At 37.5% G+C, this 23874-nt stretch overlaps 1 protein-coding gene across 1 annotated transcript in view; it reads right to left on the bottom strand.

The window, feature by feature from the left end:
• Malrd1 (MAM and LDL receptor class A domain containing 1) overlaps window positions 1-23874 on the bottom strand; it is a 605236-nt gene that overhangs the window by 177532 nt on the left and 403830 nt on the right. The window contains exon 29 of the mRNA XM_052729219.1: window positions 5732-5860. Coding sequence (XP_052585179.1) covers window positions 5732-5860 — 129 coding nt within the window. The remainder of the gene's footprint in view (window positions 1-5731; window positions 5861-23874) is intronic.

Genomic DNA, 23874 nt, shown 5'->3' with positions numbered 1-23874 from the left:
CTTCATTATCTTTCTGTTTGTTTTTTTCAATTTCAATGAGGTAGTATTTGTTTTATCTTTTTATATTATTTTATTTATCGATTAAAAGTCTGTTTGATTTTTAATAAGAGAAAGAAAAGGAGCAGAATTGGATGGGCGTGGAGGTGAGAGGAACTAGTAGAGGAAGTGGACACTGTAATCAGATTATTATGTGAGGGAAAAAAATCTATCTTCAGTAAAAAGAAAAGAAAAAAAAAACATTTCAAATGAGGGCAAACATAATAAAACAGAAGATGCTCATATGACCACTCTCAGAATATTAAACCAACTTATCATTCAATTCAATATATTCAACACAAAGGTTTATTTAATATGTTGAGTTAATTCTTAGAGACCTCTATAGAATGAATGACATGTTTACTACACAGATGAGGAAAATGAATCTCTGAGAATGTAAATAATTGTAGCCCTTGGTTTTAATTTAATTTAATTAATTTAACTTAAATAACTGAGGGTCTTAGTCAACATAAAGACTGCATTTAATAACTCCAAATTCAATTCATTCTGTTTATTTGTCTAAATATCATTTATGTTATTCATAGTAAGATATGTAGTTAAATGAAAGAATCCACATTTCATACCTACAATGCATCTATAAAACAAATGAAACAAATATCAGTGAATTAAACTTTGAAAATAAGTATATCACCTATCTGCATGAGTGCTCTTTAAGGATGTGAACAAAATCTTTCAAGTGTTTTGAGCAAATCGCCTGTGTCATTGATAACACATTGCTTTTATGCAAAAATGTAAATACTCCTTTCAGCAGATCATCAAAATTGTAAATAACATTTGTCATATGAGTATATAGTTGATTTAGTTTCTGAAAACCAAGATCACATCTGTATATTATCAAATCAATACCTCAATTATGGGAAAAGTAAAATTATGTAAGTCAGTCTGACAGTAAAGCAAAAAGAAAATAGTCACAATATTTTAATAATCAAAATATTAAGTATTATCTCTTGAGTTTATAAGTCTATATGTATATTGCATATGCAAATGTGTGCATCTTACATCATGCATGCATGTGTATGCACACATACACACACATTCTCCATTTGTAATGTACAAATAAATAGTAGTAAACTCATTGATAGTATTTGTTACAATTTAAAGTTAAACTAGGAACCTTCATTATGAAAACTTGAATCATAAAAATCAAAGAGCATTATAATTCAATGTAATATTCTTTCCACCTGATTTTTTTCATAATAGAAATTGATGTTTAGAAACCTAAGATGCCCTATTTATATTTAGATATTCGGTCTTTTTATTCCTAACACATACTATGAACAGAAATTCATATAAGAATTTAATGTTTATATAAATATTTTCAATACATATGCTAAATTAAAGGAAGGCAATTTAATATTAGTGGTGTTTAGATTAGATTGTCTACTTGATATAATCTAGAGTCACTTGGGAAGGCAGTCTCAATGAAAGGTTGTCCACATTAGGTTGGCCTATGGGACATCTGTGGAAGATTATCCTAATTTAGTTAAATTGAGAAGTTAACTGACTTCAATTCAGTTAAATTGAGAGGAGCCAGCCCACTGCTGCGAAGAATCCATCCCTAGGCAGGGGCATCCTAAACTTATAAGACAGAGAAAATGAGCTGAGCACTAAGCACGCATACTTTCATTCTCTTTCTGCTCCTCACAGAGGATGTGATGTGACCAACTCTCTCAAATTCTTGCTGCTATGCCTTCCCAAGTATTTTGTAATAGCAACAGACATGAAATTAGAACAATGTATTTAGAGTCCTACATATTAACACAACAATGGCATTTATTTCTACTCAATTACATGTGTCAAAGGTACTGTGTTCAAATTATTGTTTCTTTAGATTTTACACAAATTAATCCACCTTTCTATTGAATACTGGTGATTCCTAAATTCTTTACTCATTAGTCTTGTGGAGAAAAAAAAGAAGTGAATTCACAAATGTTTTAGAGCATTCTTTTAGAACCTTATTGGAATTATTTCCTTACAAATACTGCCAAAAAATTTTTTTTGCTCACTAAAAGTAGTTAGAAATAGTTCAAGAAGCTAATATTCAATAAAAGTTTAAAATTTGCATAAGAGAATTCCTTGGTCAATATACTTTACATGATATCAATATTGTAATACTACAGCATTTATAATTCAATGTGTAATTTATGAGAATTATTTTCACTTTTTGCACTTTAATTTAAAATTAAAACATTTGCAAAGCCAAGCATGGTGGCACATTTCTTTAATCCTAGCACTTGGGAGGCAGAGGCAGATGGATCTCTGTGAGTTCAAAGCCAGGCTGGGACAGCCAGGCTACACAGAGAACCCTGTCTCAAAAAAACCACATACACACACACACACACACACACACACACACACACACACAGAGAGAGAGAGAGAGAGAGAGAGAGAGAGAGAGAGAGAGAGACATTAACTAAATATTGAAAACATCATGTTAAGTGAAATAAGCCTGCAACAACAAGATACACTTTACATGAAGTTCTTAAATAATGCACATAGAACACACCAGTTCACAGACAGTTAATGAATGCTGGTTGTCCTGGGCTGTGATTTTAGGGAGTATCTGTTTAATAGATAATTTCCAAGTTTCTAAAGATTCTAGAGATGGATATTGGTGATGATTGGGCAGCCGTATAAATATGACTAATTTCACTATAATCTATATTTAAAATGCTTTAAATGCAAAATTTTCTTTTATGCTCATTTTGCAAAAAGAATTAAGAAATAAACACAACCATAAAGGGGGGGGATAAGTGCTGCAGAATCACTGTCACTATTAGATGTCAGGAATGAAAAATATGCTGAGTTAAACAAACCAAACTACTGGTCTGGAAAAAAAAGTAGCAACAATGACTTCTAGTGATATTTAATTACGCTCATAGATCGGTCTCTTATTCATCCAGCATCAGAGAAGCTTCCTCCTGCAGCAGATGGGAACAAATACAGAGACCCACAGCCAGACATTATACAGAGAGACAGACCTTGGAACACACAGCTCTAAATCAGATTTTTCCATTAAATCCCTCCCTTCAGAGCTTAGAGAACCCCTCAGAAGAGGAGGCAGAAAGAGTCAAGGAGACAGAGGAAATAGAGGACACCAGGAGAACAAGGCCCTCAATGAGCAAAGTTCTTACAAACTCACAGAGACTGAAGCAGCAAGGACAGGGCCTTCACAGGTCTGTACTAGGTCCTCTGCATATATACTGTAGCTTACAGCTCAGTACTATTATGGGGCTCCTGGATGTGTAAATGAGTGGGTCTTTGATTCTTGTACCTTCTCTTTAGATCTTTTATTTTTCTGTTGGCTTGTCTTTTCAAACTTTGATATGATGCTTTTTATTTAACTTATATTTTATTTTGTTATGTTTTTTTAAAGAGAGCAAATTAGAAAGAAATTTGTTTATGTGGCATCCTGTCTTCAATAATATCATTAGTTCTCATCTCCCTGTGGTATAGGGCATATTTGCAAGTACAGTGCTTTTATCTCTTTAAATCTAGACTAGACTGTTAATTTACTTGGCAATCAGCATGGGTTGTCTGTGACACTTGGAAGATCTAGAGTTAAGCGAAATGAGCTTTGGTTAGATCTCTTGTGTCTCTTGAATGGGGGTTCTATGAGGATCAATTCTAATAGAAGCCAGCACCCTATAAGATGACTTTTCTGTCCTGTGTGGTGGCCATAGTGTGTGAGTACAAACATACGTCTTACCCATAGTGGATAAGATTCTATACAAGGCAAGACACAGAAACCAGAGTATTAGTTGTCCAAGTTGAGAGAGGAAGAAACTGTCACAGAGCTTATTGTCCAGTTTTCATTCAGAATCTACCTGCCAAAGTGAATTATCAACTCACAAAGTGACCAAATCTGAAGCTGTTGTCTGATGGGGATGTCTTTCTGTTTGCTGTGAATGTGTTGGTCTGATTGATTGATAAATAAAATGCTGATTGGCCAGTAGCCAGGCAGGAAGCATAGTATAGGTGGGATAAGTAGAGAGGAGAATTATTGAAAGTGGAAGGCTGAGTGAGGAGTGAAGGTGAAGGCTGACGCTGCCAGCCGCCACCATGAGAAGCAAGATATAAAGTACCAGTAAACCACAAGCCATGTGGCAACTTATAATTAATAGAAATAGTTTAATTTAATATATAAGAACTAGATAGCAAGGAGCCTGCCATGGCCATACAGTTTATAAGTAATATAAGTCACTGTGTGTTTACTTGGGTCTGAGCGGCTGTGGGCCCGAGTGGGACTGGAAAAAACTCCAGCTACAGTTGTCAGGACCACTAGCTTTTGGGGTAGCTTATTTATGGCAAACTATAATCACAATAGACACCCTGTGTAGCATCAAGACTCCATGTTGATGAACTGTACAGAGCTCCAGCTCACTGGTAGAATATCTACCTGTTATGGACAAGGCCCTGATTTTAACTAATAAATGTGAAACAGACAACAATGAAAAGATTCTATTTGGAGGCAGGCATAGATGCACAGGCCTGACATTTTAGAACTCCAAAAAGTAAAGGCATCAGAATAACAAGCAGAAGATCAAGTTGGGCTATTTTGCAGTAGGATTTCGTATAGAAGTTTATCAGTAATATGCACAGATAAAACGGAATTTAATGTCTGGTACTTTCAAACTAAGAACTTTTTTTTTTACACTTAAACTTTAATTTAAAAAATGAAGGGAAACTTTTAGTGCTAATGCAATATAATTGATAAAAATTATATTTACTTTTTACTTTTTTCTATCTGATCTATACATAAACCTTTTTTTTTTTTTTTTTTTTTTTTTTTTTTGGTTTTTCGAGACAGGGTTTCTCTGTGTAGCTTTGCGCCTCTCCTGGAACTCACTTGGTAGCCCAGGCTGGCCTCGAACTCACAGAGATCCACCTGGCTCTGTCTCCCAAGTGCTGGGATTAAAGGCGTGCGCCACCACCGCCCAGCACATAAACCATTTTTGAGAGAAGAATTCTGAAAGAAATGCAGTTGATAAAAGCAAATGTGCAATGGATATAGCTTGTTTATTGTCTTGTAGTTCTGACCTATCCTATAGTTCTGCACAAACATATGATGGTGACTTTTTGTAACGTGAGTCCATGGAGTTTCCTGTATAGAAGTAAAAGGTATGAGAAGGCTGCTGTTTGGATATTCTTGTAGAGAAGTTGGGATGGTATTTGACAATCTAAATTTAGTTTTATGAATGAAAAGAGTAATATTATTTGTGTTAGTATTACTAATCTTTGTGTGTATATTGATGAGAGGTGGACCTATTCCCATGTGTGAATATATTATGCATGTTCCATGGGACCAGTGTGAAAGGTCAAAGGGTAAGCTCAGGTGTCCATGGATTTCATTTTACACATTTGAAACAGAGTGCCTTGCTCTTTTCCCCTATGTATTTCTGGCTGACTAGCATACCTGTTTCTGAAAATTCTTCTGTCTTTGCCTCCCATCTTCCCTTATGAGCACTAAGAGTAGAGACATATACATACTACAATGGTCAATGGCCAAGTTTATGTGAATTCTAAGGATTCAAACTCAGGTCTTCACACTTAAGGGAAATGATTTATGAGCCATCCCTCTAATTCCCCAAAAGAACATTTGTTCTGATCTATCCATGCCACTAGAGAAAAACTGAGGTGACCAGACCACATAGTGGCAGGCAGATGCACTCACCGCAATGAGCTTCATCAGACCCGTCAGAGCAATCAGGCTTGTAGTCACAAACGAGGTGGGATGCAATGCATTTCTTGTCCTGGCACAAGAAGTCTGTGACTTCTGAGCAAATCTCAGTGGTTTCTCCAACTATGGAAAACAGAAACAAAAACAGCATTGACTCAATATTGTCATTCCAGTTGAAGATGATTGGTTGCTACATAGATTTACCATTGTAAAGTTAGTGACTTTTGGTAACTGCCCAGTGTTGACTTCTGGACAACCTCCTATCTTTCCTTATACCTCCAGTTATTCATCCCATCATACAACACATGTATTTTTAGGAAATAAATGAGGTTCAAAGCAGTTCTGCACATGTAGTCAACACATACAGACCACTGTCACCACCCACCTCCCTCCCACCCTGCCTAAACCAATTCTTTTATACCTGTTTGTGACCTGCTGCTATTAACCAGGGCAGTCTGCACAAGAATAGGTTTGAAACTATCCATAGGAGCCTAGTGGACTCAGTAGTGGGTACACAACTAGGAACAGTGGCTCCTTTTCTCCTAGAACTATCAATAACTAATAGTTCAGAGGAAAGGGGTAGGGTGTATCTTTCAGCCTTTTAAAGGCTGATCATTTTCATTTAAATAGACTAAACATCTGTTTTATGTGTCAAATATCTGTTGTTGTTGTGGGATCAGTTTCATTTCATAGAACCTTTCTCCTAAGCTCTGCAGTTAAATTGTGCCCTCTACCTGAAGGTTTCACATACTTTTTATGTCTCCATTCCTTTTCACATGCTATCTCCTCTCCTAGTGTGATTTTCCCATGCGGGTCCTGAATAGTTTGCTGCTCAAGCACAAATTCAAAGAAACAACTTGTTTCTTATTCACTTCTCTGGGTCATCTTTCTCCTAGGTCTGACACCCTTGATTTCATCTCATGTAAGAGCAGTTTGATTCCTGTATTTGAATTATTTCCACTTCTCTAAGCAGTGTTCATAGTTCCTTCTCTACACTCTAAGCTCGTTATAGTCTACTGGGCCTAACACATCCTTTAATATATAATTGGTAACTAGTAAGTACAGGTTATAATAACTGAGCTCATACTGCTTCCATTAAAGGGGAGTTAATAGATATTCATAGAATCATCAAAGTATTTATATTTTTAAAATTTCATTGTTATAGATACATAGACAAATGACATTTTTCAGCTTAATAGTAGCTTTAAGTTTTAAAATTATTTTTTAAATGGCCATCAACAACATAACTAAACCTAGAAATGTCTTTATTGCATAGACAAATAGTTCTCAACCTTCCTAATGCTGAGGCCCTTTAATACAGTTCCTCATGTTGTGGTGCCTCCAACCATAAAATTATTTTGTTGCTACTTTATAACAGTAATTTTGCCAATGTTATGAATAGTAATATAAATATCTGATATATAAGACATATGATATGTGACTCCTGTGAAAGGGTCATTCCACCCCCAAAGGGGTTGCAACCCACAGGTTGAGAACCAATGACGTAGATGATTATAGACTGGTATGCCTGAGGCTAGGTTGATTTACTTAATTTTAGGTTGGATTTCTGTGAGTGAAAAGACAAAACTTTGTAGACTCCATTTTAGTGCATTCCTATTCCCTTTGAGCCATCTTTCTGCTGCAATAGCTAACCAATGTACAACTTCCACAAATAACTACTGATGAAATAAGATGGTGCAAAGATGAAGAAGGAAGGGAAGGCAGGCTAGTCCTACAGTCAACAATTCAACTGCGTGCTCAGAGGTCATGTTAACTCTAGAAACCTTGTTACATTACCTAATTAACTCTAGTGAGAATGAATTTATAGTGAACCCAGCACAGAGTATGAACACTCTTTAGTATGCAAGTCTATGCCATTGGGATTCTTTTTTTTTTCTATGCCATAGGATATGAATCTATATAATTACTCCATGGAGTAAATGTGTTTTGACTTTGAACTGTAAATAACTGTTCCTTTAATTATTTAAAATACAACAAGTGCACTAAATCGTTGAATAAGGCTTATTTTTTCAACAAATATGATAAAAAAAGCTATTGATTTGGGTTACAAATGTGTGAAATGAAAGATATTCTCACATATCCTACAGTTGATAATAACAGAAATGGAAGACCATTATTGCTCAGAATAAAATTTAAAATGACCTGAGTAGCAGCACATGACATCTAAATAAAACAAGACTTGGTAGTTATCTGACTAATATAATAGCCTGACAGAGTTCATTTAGTGTTGTTCATATTTTAGGCCTAACCATTTGCTATTAGATAACCTATCTGGAGCTATTCCAGAAGATTCCTTCTCCTTCTCTCGGCAGCCATTCACTGCCTATAGCTCTTCATCTCGGTAGAGCCTTGTGAGATTTCTTTCATCCATATTGCCATGCCAACTCCTGTTGGCATTGTGCAGGTCTTGTTGAGGTCATTTTCATGGGTGCAGCTCCTTCTAATAAATAGCAGACACTATCTCACAACAATCACCATGGTCCTCTGACTCTTGCAAACTGTCTTCCCCTTCTTGCATGATGTTCCCTGAGACTTATGTGTAGGGTTTGTCATGTAGATGTGTCATTTAGTCTACAACTGGTCAAATGGAGAGAATAATTGATAACGGGTTCCCAATCCCAGTGAATTATTTGTGAGTCTTTATATTAATAGCTGTGCACTGCAAAGAATAGCTTCTCTGGTGTGGGCTGAAAGATGGACTAATCATAGTCTAAAGATAATAACTTAGAGGCAGTTTATTACCATGTCCATTTAGCAAAATGACTGCACTAAGTTCTCATCTAGGGGCTGTGACTCGGTCAGTCATAGAATCATTTGAAGGCATCCTGTTTCCTGCTTTATTCATTTTTGCTATGTACCTTGACTGGCAAATCCATTAATTTGATATATTTTTGTTTTTATCCAGGTATTTTATTATTGAGCAGCCAGTTCTTGAGGAGATTTTATCAATAATTATATTCAGATCAATGAAATGAAAATGTTCTGACAGCTACAACACCAAACTATAAACCTTCATGTTAGTCTTGCTTCAAAAGTGGAAAAGGACTATATTAATAATCAACAACATGTAATAAAATAAAAACAATTGCTGTGGGATGTTCTGTATGGCAAATGTGTTGCTAATTAGTCAATAAATAAAACACTGATTGGCCATTGGCTAGGCAGGAAGTGTAGGCGGGGCAAAGAGGAGAATAAAGCTGGGAAGTAGAAGGCTGAGTCAGAGAGACACTGCCAGCCGCCATGATGAGAAACAGCATGTGAAGGTGCCGGTAAGCCATGAGCCATGTGGCAAGGCATAGATTTATAGAAATGGATTAATTTAAGCTGTAAGAACAGTTAGCAAGAAGCCTGCCACGGCCATACAGTTTGTAACCAATACAAGTCTCTGTGTTTACTTGGTTGGGTCTGAGTGGCTGTGGGACTGGCAGGTGAGAGAGATTTGTCCTGACTGTGGGCCAGGCAGGAAAACTCCAGCTAGAAATGGTGCCCAACGTGGTGGCAAGAGTTTCCACCTAAAAACTGAGAAAAAAGATTCTAAAACGGAGCTAAAAACAGTTCCTAATTGTCTCTCTCAAATGAGCGGCAGCTACTGGTTTGAGCTACTGGTGGGTTCCTAGCTTGCGTGCTCGACCTGCCTATGGCGGGAATGAGGCCTTTGCAAGTGGCACTTTAGCTGCATAGTGGATTTAGCCTTTGCTGGTGCAGAGCAAAAGGGGAGGTTTCTGGGCTACACGCTGCTTAGCTAAAAGCATAGACCCCCGATAGCTCCCAGAGCTGGCGGTAAACCATGGCCATGTTGGGAAGCTGAGGTGGGTGGATCCAGCAGCCGCAGCTGCTGCAGTTTAAGGCAATAGATTCACAATAAGACAGATTCAGATGTAATAGTTTATAATGTGTGTAAAAGATACGTAGGCTTGAAAGAGACAAAAAAGATGATATATAGAGTTATAGAAATAAATACATAGTTTTAAAAAATAAAGTCTTTAAAGAGACAGTAAAGGTAGCATAAAAAATAAGCCACGTAAAAATGGATATTACACAGAGAATCTGCATTGTGTTGTCTTTGGGACTTTTAACTGCAGAAAAACATTTGATTGTAAAAGCTGTTGAGTTATGCCAAAATGTATATTTTAAAGGTACCTTGACTTCAAAATTTGGATATAAGGATATGTTACTTTGGAAAGGAGACTCTGCTTTTGTTCCCACAGAAAGCCAGAGGCTATGGATTTGTTCAAGATTAAGACACATCAGGTTTGACCAGCCAAGACCCCCTGAAAAGTCTCCGATGACACCATGGCCCAGATGATCCAACATCCAGAACGGTTTGAAGGCAACTGGCTCAGACGATACAGCCTCATGGACTATTCCATAATCCTAAAATTTTCTTTGTTTCCCCATAAGATACAGCGCCCCCCTCCAGCAGGAAGTAGTAAGAGAAGCTACGCCCAAATTCCCAAATTATATGTAATTTTACTTTGTTAAGGTTAAAACCTTCCTTTTTGAAAAAAAAAATGGGGGAAGTGCTGTGGGATGTTCTGTATGGCAAATGTGTTGCTAATTAGTCAATAAATAAAACACTGATTGGCCATTGGCTAGGCAGGAAGTGTAGGCGGGGCAAAGAGGAGAATAAAGCTGGGAAGTAGAAGGCTGAGTCAGAGAGACACTGCCAGCCGCCATGATGAGAAACAGCATGTGAAGGTGCCGGTAAGCCACGAGCCATGTGGCAAGGCATAGATTTATAGAAATGGATTAATTTAAGCTGTAAGAACAGTTAGCAAGAAGCCTGCCACGACCATACAGTTTGTAACCAATACAAGTCTCTGTGTTTACTTGGTTGGGTCTGAGTGGCTGTGGGACTGGCAGGTGAGAGAGATTTGTCCTGACTGTGGGCCAGGCAGGAAAACTCCAGCTAGAAACAATCTCATATTCAAGGAAATTGATGGCCTTTCCAAAAATGTATGATTCTAGGATCCCTCAGACTTTTATGCCACTACTGGGCTTTCATGAAGAAAAAGGCTTTTCAAACTCTGAGCTATCTGATTCAAAAGTTTTAATTAGTCTGGTTTGTATATTATTTTTGTAGTGAGATCACTTCAGCATAATAGTACGTAGTTTTCAATTTACACGCAAATTTCAGGGTCAAACCATGATAAACTTATAGTTTTTCCTGAGTAAAATGGATACAAACACTGCTATTCAATGCACAATATTATTTTGACCCTTTCAATGAACTTTCTTATATTTGGAATATGCATAAAATTTTTATCTGAAAGAATTATTTGATATTGTATTTCAATCAGATCCCTAGATGTTACTAGGCTTACTGAGGAATGAGGATAAGTTTTGAAACTGGGACACTGGCATATATTATGGTACATTTTAACTTTATAACTAGTAACAAATACATTATAAACAAAAAAGAAATTTTGAAAAAAAAAACATTTAATTAAATCTTTAAACCTCCCTGAATATAATCTATCCAAATTTTATGATTTAATTAATCTTCTTGAGCCTGTTTTCTCATCAGACAAATGGATGTTCTATGATTCATATGTGAATGGAACAGGTAGGTGGGCATCAAAAGATCCAATGCATAAGCAAGTTTCAGTTTATGTTTCAGGTCTGATAAATGTGGGGTTTTTTTTTTCTTTTTTTTTTTTAGGTTTTTCAAGACAGGGTTTCTCTGTGTAGTTTTGCGCCTTTCCTGGAACTCACTTGGTAGCTCAGGCTGGCCTCGAACTCACAGAGATCCGCCTGGCTCTGCCTCCCAAGTGCTGGGATTAAAGGCGTGCGCCACCACTGCCCGGCCAAGTCTGATAAATGTTTTATCACTACGATTTTTCTGCATTTCCTTCTGAATGTTTATTCCTTTCTTTCACTTAACTTTAGTCTTTATATCTTAAAAATTACTTCCTGTACAGTTTAACTAAGATGAAAATACAGAGCTTACAAAACAACTCCGTAACTTATAAAAAAAAAAAAAAAGTCCTGAATGTCCTGATCTTTTTACCTCCATCATAATTCCCAGCATAAAACATTGCTTCCAAAAATACTTTAAATCTCCCTTTACTTTTGGGGCTTACAAATGCTTAGTCTTCACATTAATTTTCAATAATAGTAGACAGATTCTTGGTGATGACTTCAGATAATGCCATCACTGTACTTGGTGAATGTTCATCATGACAGAAAGCACTGATTGTCAGAATGTCAGCATAAGCAGGTTGAAAACAGAGAAGCGCTCTACAGTAAGCAATACTGTTACTAATGTGATTGTGGTGAAACAAGACTTGTTACATAGGGAGCACTTTCCTGGAAATAAGCTTACTGCCTTCCCAGGGTTCCAGAGACTCAGGGGAGTGGCAGACTTATGAATGTCAAGGCCTCGGTACCCTGTTGAGGTCATCAGTGGTTCTGATGAGGGAAGATCTTTTCCCTCTTTCATACACTCCCCTGCTTATTGGAAAACCACATGTGGCAATCAGAGAGAGCTGAACTAATTAAACTTCATTTCAATGTGTTTGTAGTTTTTAATATATAGGAGATAACTTTCAATCTCTGATTCTACTCCCCAAAATATATGCAAGCTTAAGATAATTTACATAAAGATGATCTAGAGATACATTAACAAGATTTAAAAAGAAATTAGTTGGGGATAAAATTACTAATTTTTTAATACTTCCATTTCTTTTTCCATTTTTAATCGTTCAAATTACATATTAATCTTACTGTAGATTAAAAGAACCTTTTTAATACTTTGGATGATGCTTCTATTTAAAGCAATTAAAAGAATGAAAGCATCATCTAGCCAGATGAATTCCTGTGAGTCTCAGATAATCAGGATAATCACCTAATTCCACGTTTGAGCTTCCACCAGAATGGGACAATTAAGAGAATTCTAATTAACCACTGAGAAATCAGCAACGAAAATAAATCCAGGGTGTTCCCTTGAGCAGAGCACAATGGATTATGAAAGAAACATGTAGATGATGCAGCTAGGGAAGCAAAATGTATCAGAGCTTTGTAAGGGAAAAAAATTAAAGAAACACAAGAGAAAAACTCTCAAAAGACTGGATGAGGTCACTAGGCCAAAAAATACAAATTTGGCACATCCTTTCTCATAGGTAGTCTCTGGCTTCAACTCTTTGCTTTGTGTGTTTAACTTCTGGAATATAGTAAACTATAAATGGTCTGGAGGGTATATATCTAGGGATGGGGCTTGCAGAATATAGATAAAATAGAAATCATGACTGGAGTACTGGAGGAAGAAAGGTTCAATCAGGTAGTAGAATGATGGAGATGGGAGAATGAAGGGGCAGGGGAAAGTCAACCAAACGGAAATGTGCATAAAGAACTGACTTGGGAACCTGTGATCTTGAAATTCAAGGAAATCATATAATGAGAGGGTTGAGTAGAACAAATGTGAAATGAAAGACTATCAGTTTGGGGGACATTCTGGGGGCTGATGGTTTAAGCAGGGATGGGAGCAGAAGAGTTGAGGAATGGAAGAATAGAGAGTGAACTAAGTTAAACTAACATCATGTGAAGAAGCTTTATAAAACCCACTGCTTTGTAAAATTATTTAAAATATAATTTACAAAGCAGACTTAAAAAGAAATACCCTACACGGGTGAATAATGCTGCTCCCAGAAACCTAGAATAGTAATAAAAATCTCAGTGGCCAGTATAGGTTACGGTTATTGCCCTGTGAGTTATATGTCAGGGAGGCTCCAGAGGCATCCAAAATAACATAGGCTACAGCCATTGCTCTTGGTTGCCAACTATAAGTAGCTGGTAAGATCCTATTGTTGAAGACACCACATATATTGGTTGTAGGAGATAGAGGAATAAATCTTGAACTGATCAGGAAACTCTCTCCCTGCTGGATGGCTTCCATAGTACTAGTAGGTGCTTTGTAAGTTATTCAAAATGGGAGGGGAAGACATCCATGATCTTACCTAATTCTGGACCATTACCAATACATTACCAACTTGCCAGACAAATGGACTCACTGGTGCAATAGTGAGAGGATTGTTTATGGGAGTAACTAATCACTGTCTTAATTGTATCTGAGGCATCTCTACTAGAGGGAATTCATATCTGATATTGTAAGCTCCATGGATAGGGAAGTCGTAAGTCCAAAGAAAACTATTTTGCTGTTCTTTGCATTTAATAGTCGTAGTATCAAAATGCCTTCTAAATATTTATTTTATTTTACAACCATATATTTGTGTGAGTCAGAGAAGTTTCTTTTTACAGTGGGTAATAGTTAACACAGAGGCTCAGAGCTGTTCTAAGTGTTAAGAATAAGTGACAGTGAGTACTTAACCAGAGAAAGGTTATCTACATCTCTCCTCCCGAGGCTCAGAAAAAAATCACAGAAGAGATGGTTGAGAGAAAGTAGGAGCAGTGGTGCGAAGGGGAGTTCTGTGATGCCGTCCTCTTGACACGGCATGGCTGTTGCACACATGAATGCACAGTAGCTATGGGCATTCACAAGAACTGCAGAAAAGCAAGTCAGCTAAAAGCTCCAACAGTGTGTGTGTGTGTGTGTGTGTGTGTGTGTGTGTGTGTGTGTGTGTTAGGTCCCACTCCTAACTGAAGAGCTATTGTTAGTTAATGTTAGAGAGGAGGGAGTATGCTTTTTTTTGGCCACTGGCCACTGGTAGGTTATCCATGCCACAATGACTGTCCCCACATACATTTACATATGGACAGTACTAATTGGACTCAGTGAGATACAAAAAAAAGAAGAAGAAGAAGGAGGAGAAGGAAGAGAAGAAGGAGGAGGAGAAGGAGGAGGAGGAGAAGGAGGAGGAGGAGGAGGAAGAGGAGGAGGAGGAGGAGGAATGAACTTGGAAGGAAGTATGTTTGTGATAGATACCTAAATGGGGACAGAGGAGGCCAGATCAAGATCAAGACATACTGCATATTTGTATGAAATTTTCAATAATAAAATTTTTTAAATGTGAAAAAGCAAAAAATTACGTGTAGTCCATTTTTAAATAGGAGGTTTGAGAAAGCAAATAACTAAAATACATGCATAATAAAGACATGGTGGTGCACATCTTTAATCCCAGGACTCTGGGAAGCAAAAGCAGGTGAAACTCTGTAAACCTGAGGCCAGCCTGGTCTTCATAGTGGATTCTAGGTCATCAGGGCTGTGCAGTGAGACCCTACCTCTAATCATCATCATCATCACAATAAAGACAATATAAACATAATTAAAATTAGACAAATACAGGTAATCAATCTAAATTTGAGCATTATAACATTATTGAAAACTGAACTGTGTTTCTTCTTACTCAAAAATTTATATTTTGATGTCTCAGACACTTTATGCTGCAAATAGATCAATATTTAGGTACAGTACCTTAAAATAAATAATTACAGTAATGTCCCCTTACCTGAAAATATATATTCCAAGATCCACAATGAATATTTGAAGGTATGGATGAAACCAAATCCTAAATATACTATGTCTTTTTTATGCAGATATCTGTACAATATTTTTAATCAATGTTTTTGGCATATTAAGAGATTAACAATAGCTAATAATACATGAAATAATTTTTAATAAAGATAATCTTGTTGTACCATCCTTTATAGTATTACACTGTAGATCTCAGTAACCTCAACATGTGATATTTTTCTTTCTGTTTTTCATATTTAAGAAGCACTCATGAATTCTCTTTTGCATACCCACATTGCCTGCATCAGCCCTCTTGTATATTGGGCCTTTGGTAAGCAAAAGATTGCCATAACAAAAGAGCTGAGATACTGCAGTGGGTTGTGGGTAATAAACTTCACAATGGGAGTGCTTAGTAAGAGTCTCCTGTGGGGTGAATGAGATCACATGAGAAGGCTGCAATTCATGCATCTCTGTTTGGAGGTCGAGATTTCAGAGATGTGATTAGGTTAAGCTGAGGACATTAGATTAGGACTCTGAGGCAGGCTGGCTCACACCCTCATCAGAGGAGGGAAGAAATGTCAAGAAGTGTGCAAGGAAAAAGGTGATGGGAGAAGTGGATAGAGGTGGATAACAGTAGCTGTGGGGAGAGGTCTCAAGAAGATACAAATGTGCTGTTATCTTGGGCTGTCAGCCTGTTGAACTGAGAAAATATATACTAGATCTAGAGTTTAACAGGACAGGAACTTGGAGCAGGAAACTGGAGGCATGAATAGGAACAGAGGCCATAAAGAATCACTGATTACCAGCTTGTTCCTCATGGCTTGCTCACATGCATGCTTATAAACCTGCTTATATAGCACTCAGGACCACCCACCCATGGGTACCTAAAGGCAAAAAGACCAATACCATCACAGAAATGTTCAGTAAAGGATGAATTAGCAAGTCTCATGAAAAACAAATGGCCCATAACAAGGACAGAGTTATAATGACAAGATTTAACCTCAGTTTTAATCGTAGAGGGATACAACAATGATCTATTTTGTCTATGCAATTAGGAAAATGTCTTGTTATAAAGTTCACAAACATCACTGTTTGTGAGGATTGAAGGAAATAAATTATTTTTTGAAATAAAAAAGAGGTCTTTCTAGAAGTAGCAGAAATATAAGAAAGCTGAGTACTTGGAGCTATAGAGATAAGGTAATCCCCAAAGTCCGTGGAGAAGTAAGTAGTAAGTAACTCCCATAGACAGACAGAAATGAGAAGATTGGAGATTTTCTTTCTTAGACAACACATTTGGTTTTCCATCCCTACATGCTCTAAATCCACAAGTTCAGTCTTGGGAGATATCCACATCTGTACTGAACATGTATAGGACTTGCTGTTTTGCCATCATTTCCTAAACAATATCATGTAATCGTTTACATAGCATTTGCATTAAGAATAGGTAATCTAGAGGTGATTTACAGTGTATGGAAGACATATCCAGGTAGTGTGAACACACTGTGCCATCTTGAATGAAGGGCATGAGCATACATGGATTTTACTATTCCTGGGGGTTCCTGGAACCAAACTCTAGTGGCTAGCCAGGGACAGTTGGATACATTAGACTGTTACATATTCTCAACCTCACAGATTTCCTCCTGGAAAGCTGTGGTGCTCCTTGGTGTTTAATGAAAACATCTGTTTTCTCTTCCCTAGCAACAAAAGTGATTTTAAATAAACATATTTCCTTGTGTTTTGGTCAACCAAGTAAACTTTGGTTCATTAGGTATAAATATAATTGATATGCAACAGCTTTAACAAAACAGTTTCAGAGGGAGCTGACACAGGCTTTTTGATTCTTTTCCCACCTTAGTCTGTCCAGACAGCTGGAGAGGATCTATATGATTGAACTAAGCAGTTATTCTGATTAATCATCTCTCCCACCATATTTCATGTTCTAATCCACACTCTAGTCCCACTTCGCTGTTCTAGATCCTTTAATTAGTTTTTTTAGATAAACATTGTGCTGACCAGCTACTAGAATAATCAGCATATCTGGAAAACATCCTTCACCACTTACTTATAAAAAGCCCTGCAATAATATTTGTTTGAAGGCATGACGCAACATGCTAAGAATACATTTTCGATGAGCTTATTTTGGCTTGTATTTTAACATCAGTTTTGGTAGATTCAGTGAGGGCAACAGATGCGGGGAGTGACTACCCCTGAAGATGGTTTATCATGCTCACTGATCCCAAGAGAAGGGAGACAATACACTCATGGGCAGCCACAGAGGGAAATCCTAGGTTTAGTGAGAAAAAAGAGGTGATGGGGGGATGTGGGAAATAGCATTTATTGTAGTTTCTGTAAGAAATAGATTTATGGTTTGCCAGTTGGATGATGTTAGTAATCTCCATGGTATAGTAGCCATTCCTGATGTGGGTGCCTGGTTAAGTAGAGCAGATAGATAACACCCTGAAGTGCACCACCTCAATCTACAACGAAGGTGACAGAGGGTTTGGAGTCAGAATTGGTAAGTCTGTATTTGAAAAATACCCCATCAGGATACTGCAACAAAACACAAGCTGCTTGCATACCTTGCTCTCTGTCATTGATAGGATGGAGTTCCAGCAAGCATGTTTACTGTTAGCTAACTCCAGTTAACTACTGTGAGATTTCTCGAACCCAAGATAGGTCCATTTGAATCTATAACTATGAGGGAAGCATGTCTGAAGCAATATGTCCAGCACTTTAACTCTGTTCAGTCATCTTTTCGGTATGCAAATGGTAAAGCAGACATCTGCTTTCAGAAAGTGGCCACACAGTAGATGGGCAGGATAATGTGGCCCAAAGGGACAAGATGCACCTAAAAACTACACTTTAATTCAGTCTCTGAATTAAATATCATCCTGAAGCTGGTCCTCATTTCTGACCTTGGGTTCTTGAGATTCCCTGTGTCCTTAAGTAAACTGTCCTCCTGCTTGATGTTATTGGTAATTAGAGTAGACCTAATTAAAATCAAGATTCCCAGAAATTATTGTGAGAATGCAGAAAGACTCCAAACATAAGATTAAGCTAGTGGAAAGAAATACAAACCACATTTAGTTTTTTTCTTTTCCTGAGCTTCTCTATGACCTTTTAATCAACAATCTAAAACACTTCATTCTCCAGATCCTTTGAGGCAATTCTCGAGGCAATTTGTGTGATTCATTTGGTTTAGACCCTTCGAAGACACCGTTCTGTATTCAACCTCCATAAATGAGATCACATATGCACTAGAGCTAGTCTGCTCTTGGTGCCTATTTATTGTTCAGTATATAGTATTAATAGTTTCTTTTGTTGGCTTCATTGATGTTTATACAGTACATGTTTTTACAAAACAAGAAGCTCCTATCCCACAAAACAATAAGGAAACTGTGTTGGTGTAACAGAGCTCAGAGTTTGTGTTGATTCGAGCATTACTCAGTCTCACTGTGATGTGAGTAGTTCTGAGGCACCGCACTGAAAATAAAACACATGATTCAGGTCTCACAAAGGAATCCAGAACTGTTCAGTTCAGGCCTTACCTGCATCCTTTGCTCTCTTACTCCACACACCAACTTACAGAAGTACTATTTCATTGCAAGATGCACTCTCCAGTCATATTTTTAGTATGTGCACATGTGTGTGTGTGGTATATGTGAGTATTAGTGCAGGCATGCATGTGCTGCAGCACATATGCAGAGGTCAAAGGATAGCCTCCGTATGTCTGTTCTTGTCTGTCCACTTCGTTGGAGATAGGGTCACTTTGCTATCATACAACCCAGGAGGCTGGTCTGTGAACTTCTGGAGGTTCTCTTGGGTCTGCCTCCCATTCACTGAGGGTCTACTGGGGTGATGGATGCTTGAGCTGTACTGGCTTTTTGTAGGTTCTGGAAATATAAGCTCAGGTCTTCAATGCTTTTATCAACTGAGCCAATCTCTAGTCCCTTCTCTCTAGATTTTGGGAGACTACAAACCCATAGTCTCTACTTCCACAGCCTTTACCCATATTTATATTACTCCTCAACAAAATTCATGCTTCTCATGCACCGTGCTTTTTATAGTAAAAAATTTGCTGAGGTTCTTCTACGCATTGGTTATTTTAGTACTTTAGTCATCTTCATATTTTAAATGATGGTTTAGCAATTGTGTTGCATGACTTTTCTTCCTTTGACTATAGAAACTTGTCCCAAACCTATATTCCCAAAAGCCGACTTCTCATATTAATCAAAAAACAAAGTATTTGTAATTATAAAGATGCTGTATGTATGTATATTCTACAAAAATACAATAGTAATAGAAAAATAGCAAAATAAAATGTGAATGGTAGATCTGGCTTAATATATGCATATGAAGAAATACAAAGATTTTATTGTAACTTGTTTCATCATGTGTAGTCTCATGACATAGTCTTCTAGGATTTCACATTGGTTTTGAAGTACACCCCGAGTTTAGATTTCTTCTACAGTGTAAACATCCACACAAATATTTCAGGACTGGGGAGCACATCTTACAATTGAATAATGAGAAATGAAAAAATGCAGGAGCATAAAGTGAAAATTTTACTGAAAACATCAGTCTTATTTTGAATAAAATACAGTCCAACAAAAATTGAAGCATGGTGTTGTCTATGGTCAGACTGATTCAATAGTGTGTGGAGTAGTTCATTAGAACTGAAACAGTTTCTAATTAGAAATTACACAGACTGAGGCTAATGTTAGCATTCAGATTTACAGTGCTTTCATTTGAACCTAGGGCTATTTCAAGGGCTGTTTAAGTCTTACTGAAATATCTGCTCAAGTAATTATTTTTTCTTAATATTACAAATGAACTAAGTCATATCACTGGGCTTTGATTATAATCAAATATAATAACATTAATTATAATATTCTATTTATGATTATGATATCCATAAATTACATCTTCAAATGTAGATCTTTTAACATTAAAATGCTAATTTTTCTCAATTGAAAGATAAAGCAATATCTGATATTGTCTCAGTATGCCACAAATGGTTGACTTGAATACAATATTAAACTAATTAGACCCATCCATGGTCTTGATTTTGTTTTAATTTAAAATAGCTGATTAAAGATACCCTGGACTCAATCAAATAGTCCTCTGTTTACAATATGGCTCAGGGCCAGGATTAAGAATTATTTTCTGATTTTAGAGAAAGTAAAAAGTACAATTCTAAGTCTTTGAAGGAACAATGAGGATGTTTGATGCTAACAATGTGGGCTCTTGCTTCCTGTCCCAAACAAAATCCAGCAGTAAAAGCAAGTGAGCGCACAGCTGCCAGTAACTGGGATGGAGGGTAGATGCCACAAAGGCTAGCCCCACCTCTTAGTTCAGAATTACATTAGTGTCAACTGTGTGCACCCCAAGTCTTTCCTCACAGTGTAGAACTGGGAGTGCTGAAAGCCCTTTATTAACACAGATGATTAAATCTGAACATAAGTTACTCTCTGCTGACATCTTTACACAGAATAAAACTATAAAGGATTAATTACTCATATGCCATTTCTTCATTCATTCATTAAGCAACAACAATCCTTAGAATGGGACCTTACAGGCAGTAATGTGTTTGCACACCGAGATCACAATGCTTGACAGCTCACCATCAAACACAGCTCTTTGTACAAAATGGCTTTGTAACTGTTTTAACTATAAATAATGTCCCCCTATATTATACAAGAAATAGAACTGCATTTTTGACAGGATCGGTTAAGTTATATTTTATTAAATACAATCCCCAAGTTTTGAAAACCAGTTTTATTTACTAATCCTTTGAATATCCAAAAACTCTAAGGAAGTTCTGTAAACTGAAGGAGACTAGTACCAGTAGATCTTGAACTTGTCATGAGGTCTTTTCTGATACACAGGCAAGATCTAGAAAGATAGCTATATTTGAATGAAACAACTTGAGTAAAATGAATCTATAGCAATGGGGTTCACAGTCAAGATGTCAAAGTTTCATTTCTCCAGTAACATATACTAGTTGTTACAGCAAACTTACAAGATTTTACTCATAGGGATTCCTCTAACTGAAGATGAGATATGGTTGAAAATATTTTCTGAACAATAAATATCTATCTCTGTCATATATAGTAATAAGCTCTAAACAACATGGTATTCATTAATCAGTAGCACTATGTTCAAGACCAGCTTGTGCTACATATTGAAACACTAGCTCAAGAAAAGCAATCCCGTCATCACCACCACTAGCAAAAACAAAACTTTTAAGACCTGGATTTTGCTCGAGTTAAATGTTTGCATCCATCCTCTTACTAGAATGTTTTCTTAATGTAAAGATAAATCAACTCTAACAAGGAAGATTACTTGAATGTTAAAAAATTAAGCTTGGCCCAGTAATCGGATTGGTGAGCTACCTAACTGTCATCATAGAACCTTCATCCAGTAACTGATGGAAGCAGAGGCAGAGAGCCACAGCCAAGCACCAGGCCAAGCTCAAGGAGTCCAGTCAAAGAGAGGAAAGATGGATTATATGATCAAGGAGGGTCAAGATCATTATGGGAAAATCTACAGAGACAACTGAACCAAACTTGTAGGAACTCATGAACTTTAGACCAACAATTGTGGAACCTGCATAGGACTGGACTAGGCCCTCTGCATAGGGGAGACAGTTGTGTAGCTTGGTCTGTTAGAGGAGCCCCTGGCAATGGGATCAGGATTTATCTCTGGCTTTCTGGAGCCCATTACCTATGGTGGGATGCCTTGCTCAGCCTTGACGCAGTGGGGAGGGACTTGGACCTCCCTCAATTAAATATACCAGGCTTTGCTGACTCCCCATGGGAGCTCTTACCCTTTTGAAGGTTGGAATGGGGGTGGGTCAGGGAGAAAAGGCTGGGGGGATGGAGGGGGGATGAGAGAGAGGATCTGTGGATGGTATGTAAAATGAATAAAAAATTTTCTTAAATAAAAAAAGCTTGAATTTACATCACCTTAGAAGACTTGAACTAATACTACAAATCATGCCTCTGCTAGAAACACTGATATGTCTGATACCAGATTTTCCTTTGAGAGCTTTTGCAGTCTTTGACAAATTTTTTGTAGGAGATTATTCTTGGTGGCCATAGGGCATCCCTATTCTCCCCACTCCCTTGCTTCCAGCTCTGATAACTGAAGAAGGTGCTGAGAATGCATCATGCTAAGTTAGGAGACAAGGGGCTGGGACTTCCCATGCTTCATCTCTGGTTTCTCAAGTATCCTGCTATACTGTTGCCAAGTGTGTCCTTTTCCCCAGAAAATAAAGCCAAAGATAGACTCTATTCCCCTGACTGTTGGCTGTGGGACAATTTATGAATGTGTAATTAGAATGAGTCTCCATCAGTGCTGGACAGCTTTCCCTGTCAATGGTGTTCCACTTTGCCATGAATCCTAGGCTTGGCTTGTTCCTTATCACCTTAGGCTGTAATACATTCATTTCCTGGAACCCATTGCATAGTTGATTCTTCTGTTTTACTGGACTCAGAAAATTTTGTAGTCATTTCACCCTGGCCACCAGATATATCACTGCTGTGGGATGTTCTGTATGTTAAATGTGTTGCTCTGATTGGTTAATAAATAAAACACTGATTGGCAGTAGCCAGGCAGGAAGTATAGGTGGGACAAGGAGAGAGGAGAATTCAGGGAAGTGGAAGGCTGAATCACGAGATGCTGCCAGCAGCTGCCATGAGTACCAACATGTAAGATACTGGTAAGCCACGAACCATGTGGCAAGGTATAGATTAATAGAAATGGGCTAATTTAAGATGTAAGAACTAGATAGCTAGAAGCCTGAGCCATTAGGCCAAACAGTTTAAATTATATAAGAGTCTGTGTGTTTATTTTATAAGTGGGCTGCGGGACTGTCGGGACTTGGCAGGAGCTGGAGAGAAACTCTCCATCTACATATGACCTGTTAGGTAGTGGCTTTTTACTTCTAGGTAATCAATGTGATTTTTAGGAGTAGCCTAACAAAGGGAAGCTACCATTAAGTATTAGAAGGATAACCAATCTGGCTAATAGGGTAATTTATATGTACCTTTGCTTTCAGAGTTTGTGGGGATTAATTTACACATTATGGTGATAATAATGGTAATGTTGCCAATCATTTAACATTGTTGTAGTAGTTAACATGAAATATTAATGCTGAATGCATATGGTACATATTGACTTGTTATATCCTCAAATCTAGTGTATAGAGTATCTCCGGTATTTATTTCCAACAGTTAAATGAGGACAAACTTTATGAGATTTGATCAGTCTTCTACAGAGCCAAATAGGAAGAAGTAAAGTGCTAGAGAAGCCCACAGAAATCCACAAAGATACCCCCACAACAGACTGCTGGCAATGGTCGAGAGACAGCCCGAACTGACCTACTCTGGTGATGAGATGACCAAACACTCTAATTGTCGTGCTAGAAACCCCATCCAACAACTGAGGTATCTGGATGCAGAGATCCATGGCTAGGCCCCGGGTGGTCTCTGGGAGTCCAATTAGCGAGAATGAGGAGGGTTTATATGAGCGAGAATTGTTGAGACCAAGGTTGGATAAAGCACAGGGACAAATAGCCAAACAAATGGAAACACATGAACTATGAACCAATGGCTGAGGGGTCCTCAACTGGATCAGGCCCTCTGAATGGGTGAGACAGTTGATTGGCTTGATGTGTTTGGGAGGCATCCAGGCAGTGGGACCG

Source organism: Peromyscus californicus, unplaced genomic scaffold (assembly GCF_007827085.1).
Source record: "Peromyscus californicus insignis strain IS unplaced genomic scaffold, ASM782708v3 Scaffold_8__1_contigs__length_139910024, whole genome shotgun sequence".
In the NCBI taxonomy this organism is placed as follows: Eukaryota; Metazoa; Chordata; class Mammalia; order Rodentia; family Cricetidae; genus Peromyscus; species Peromyscus californicus.
This window is presented reverse-complemented; position numbering and strand designations above follow the sequence as displayed.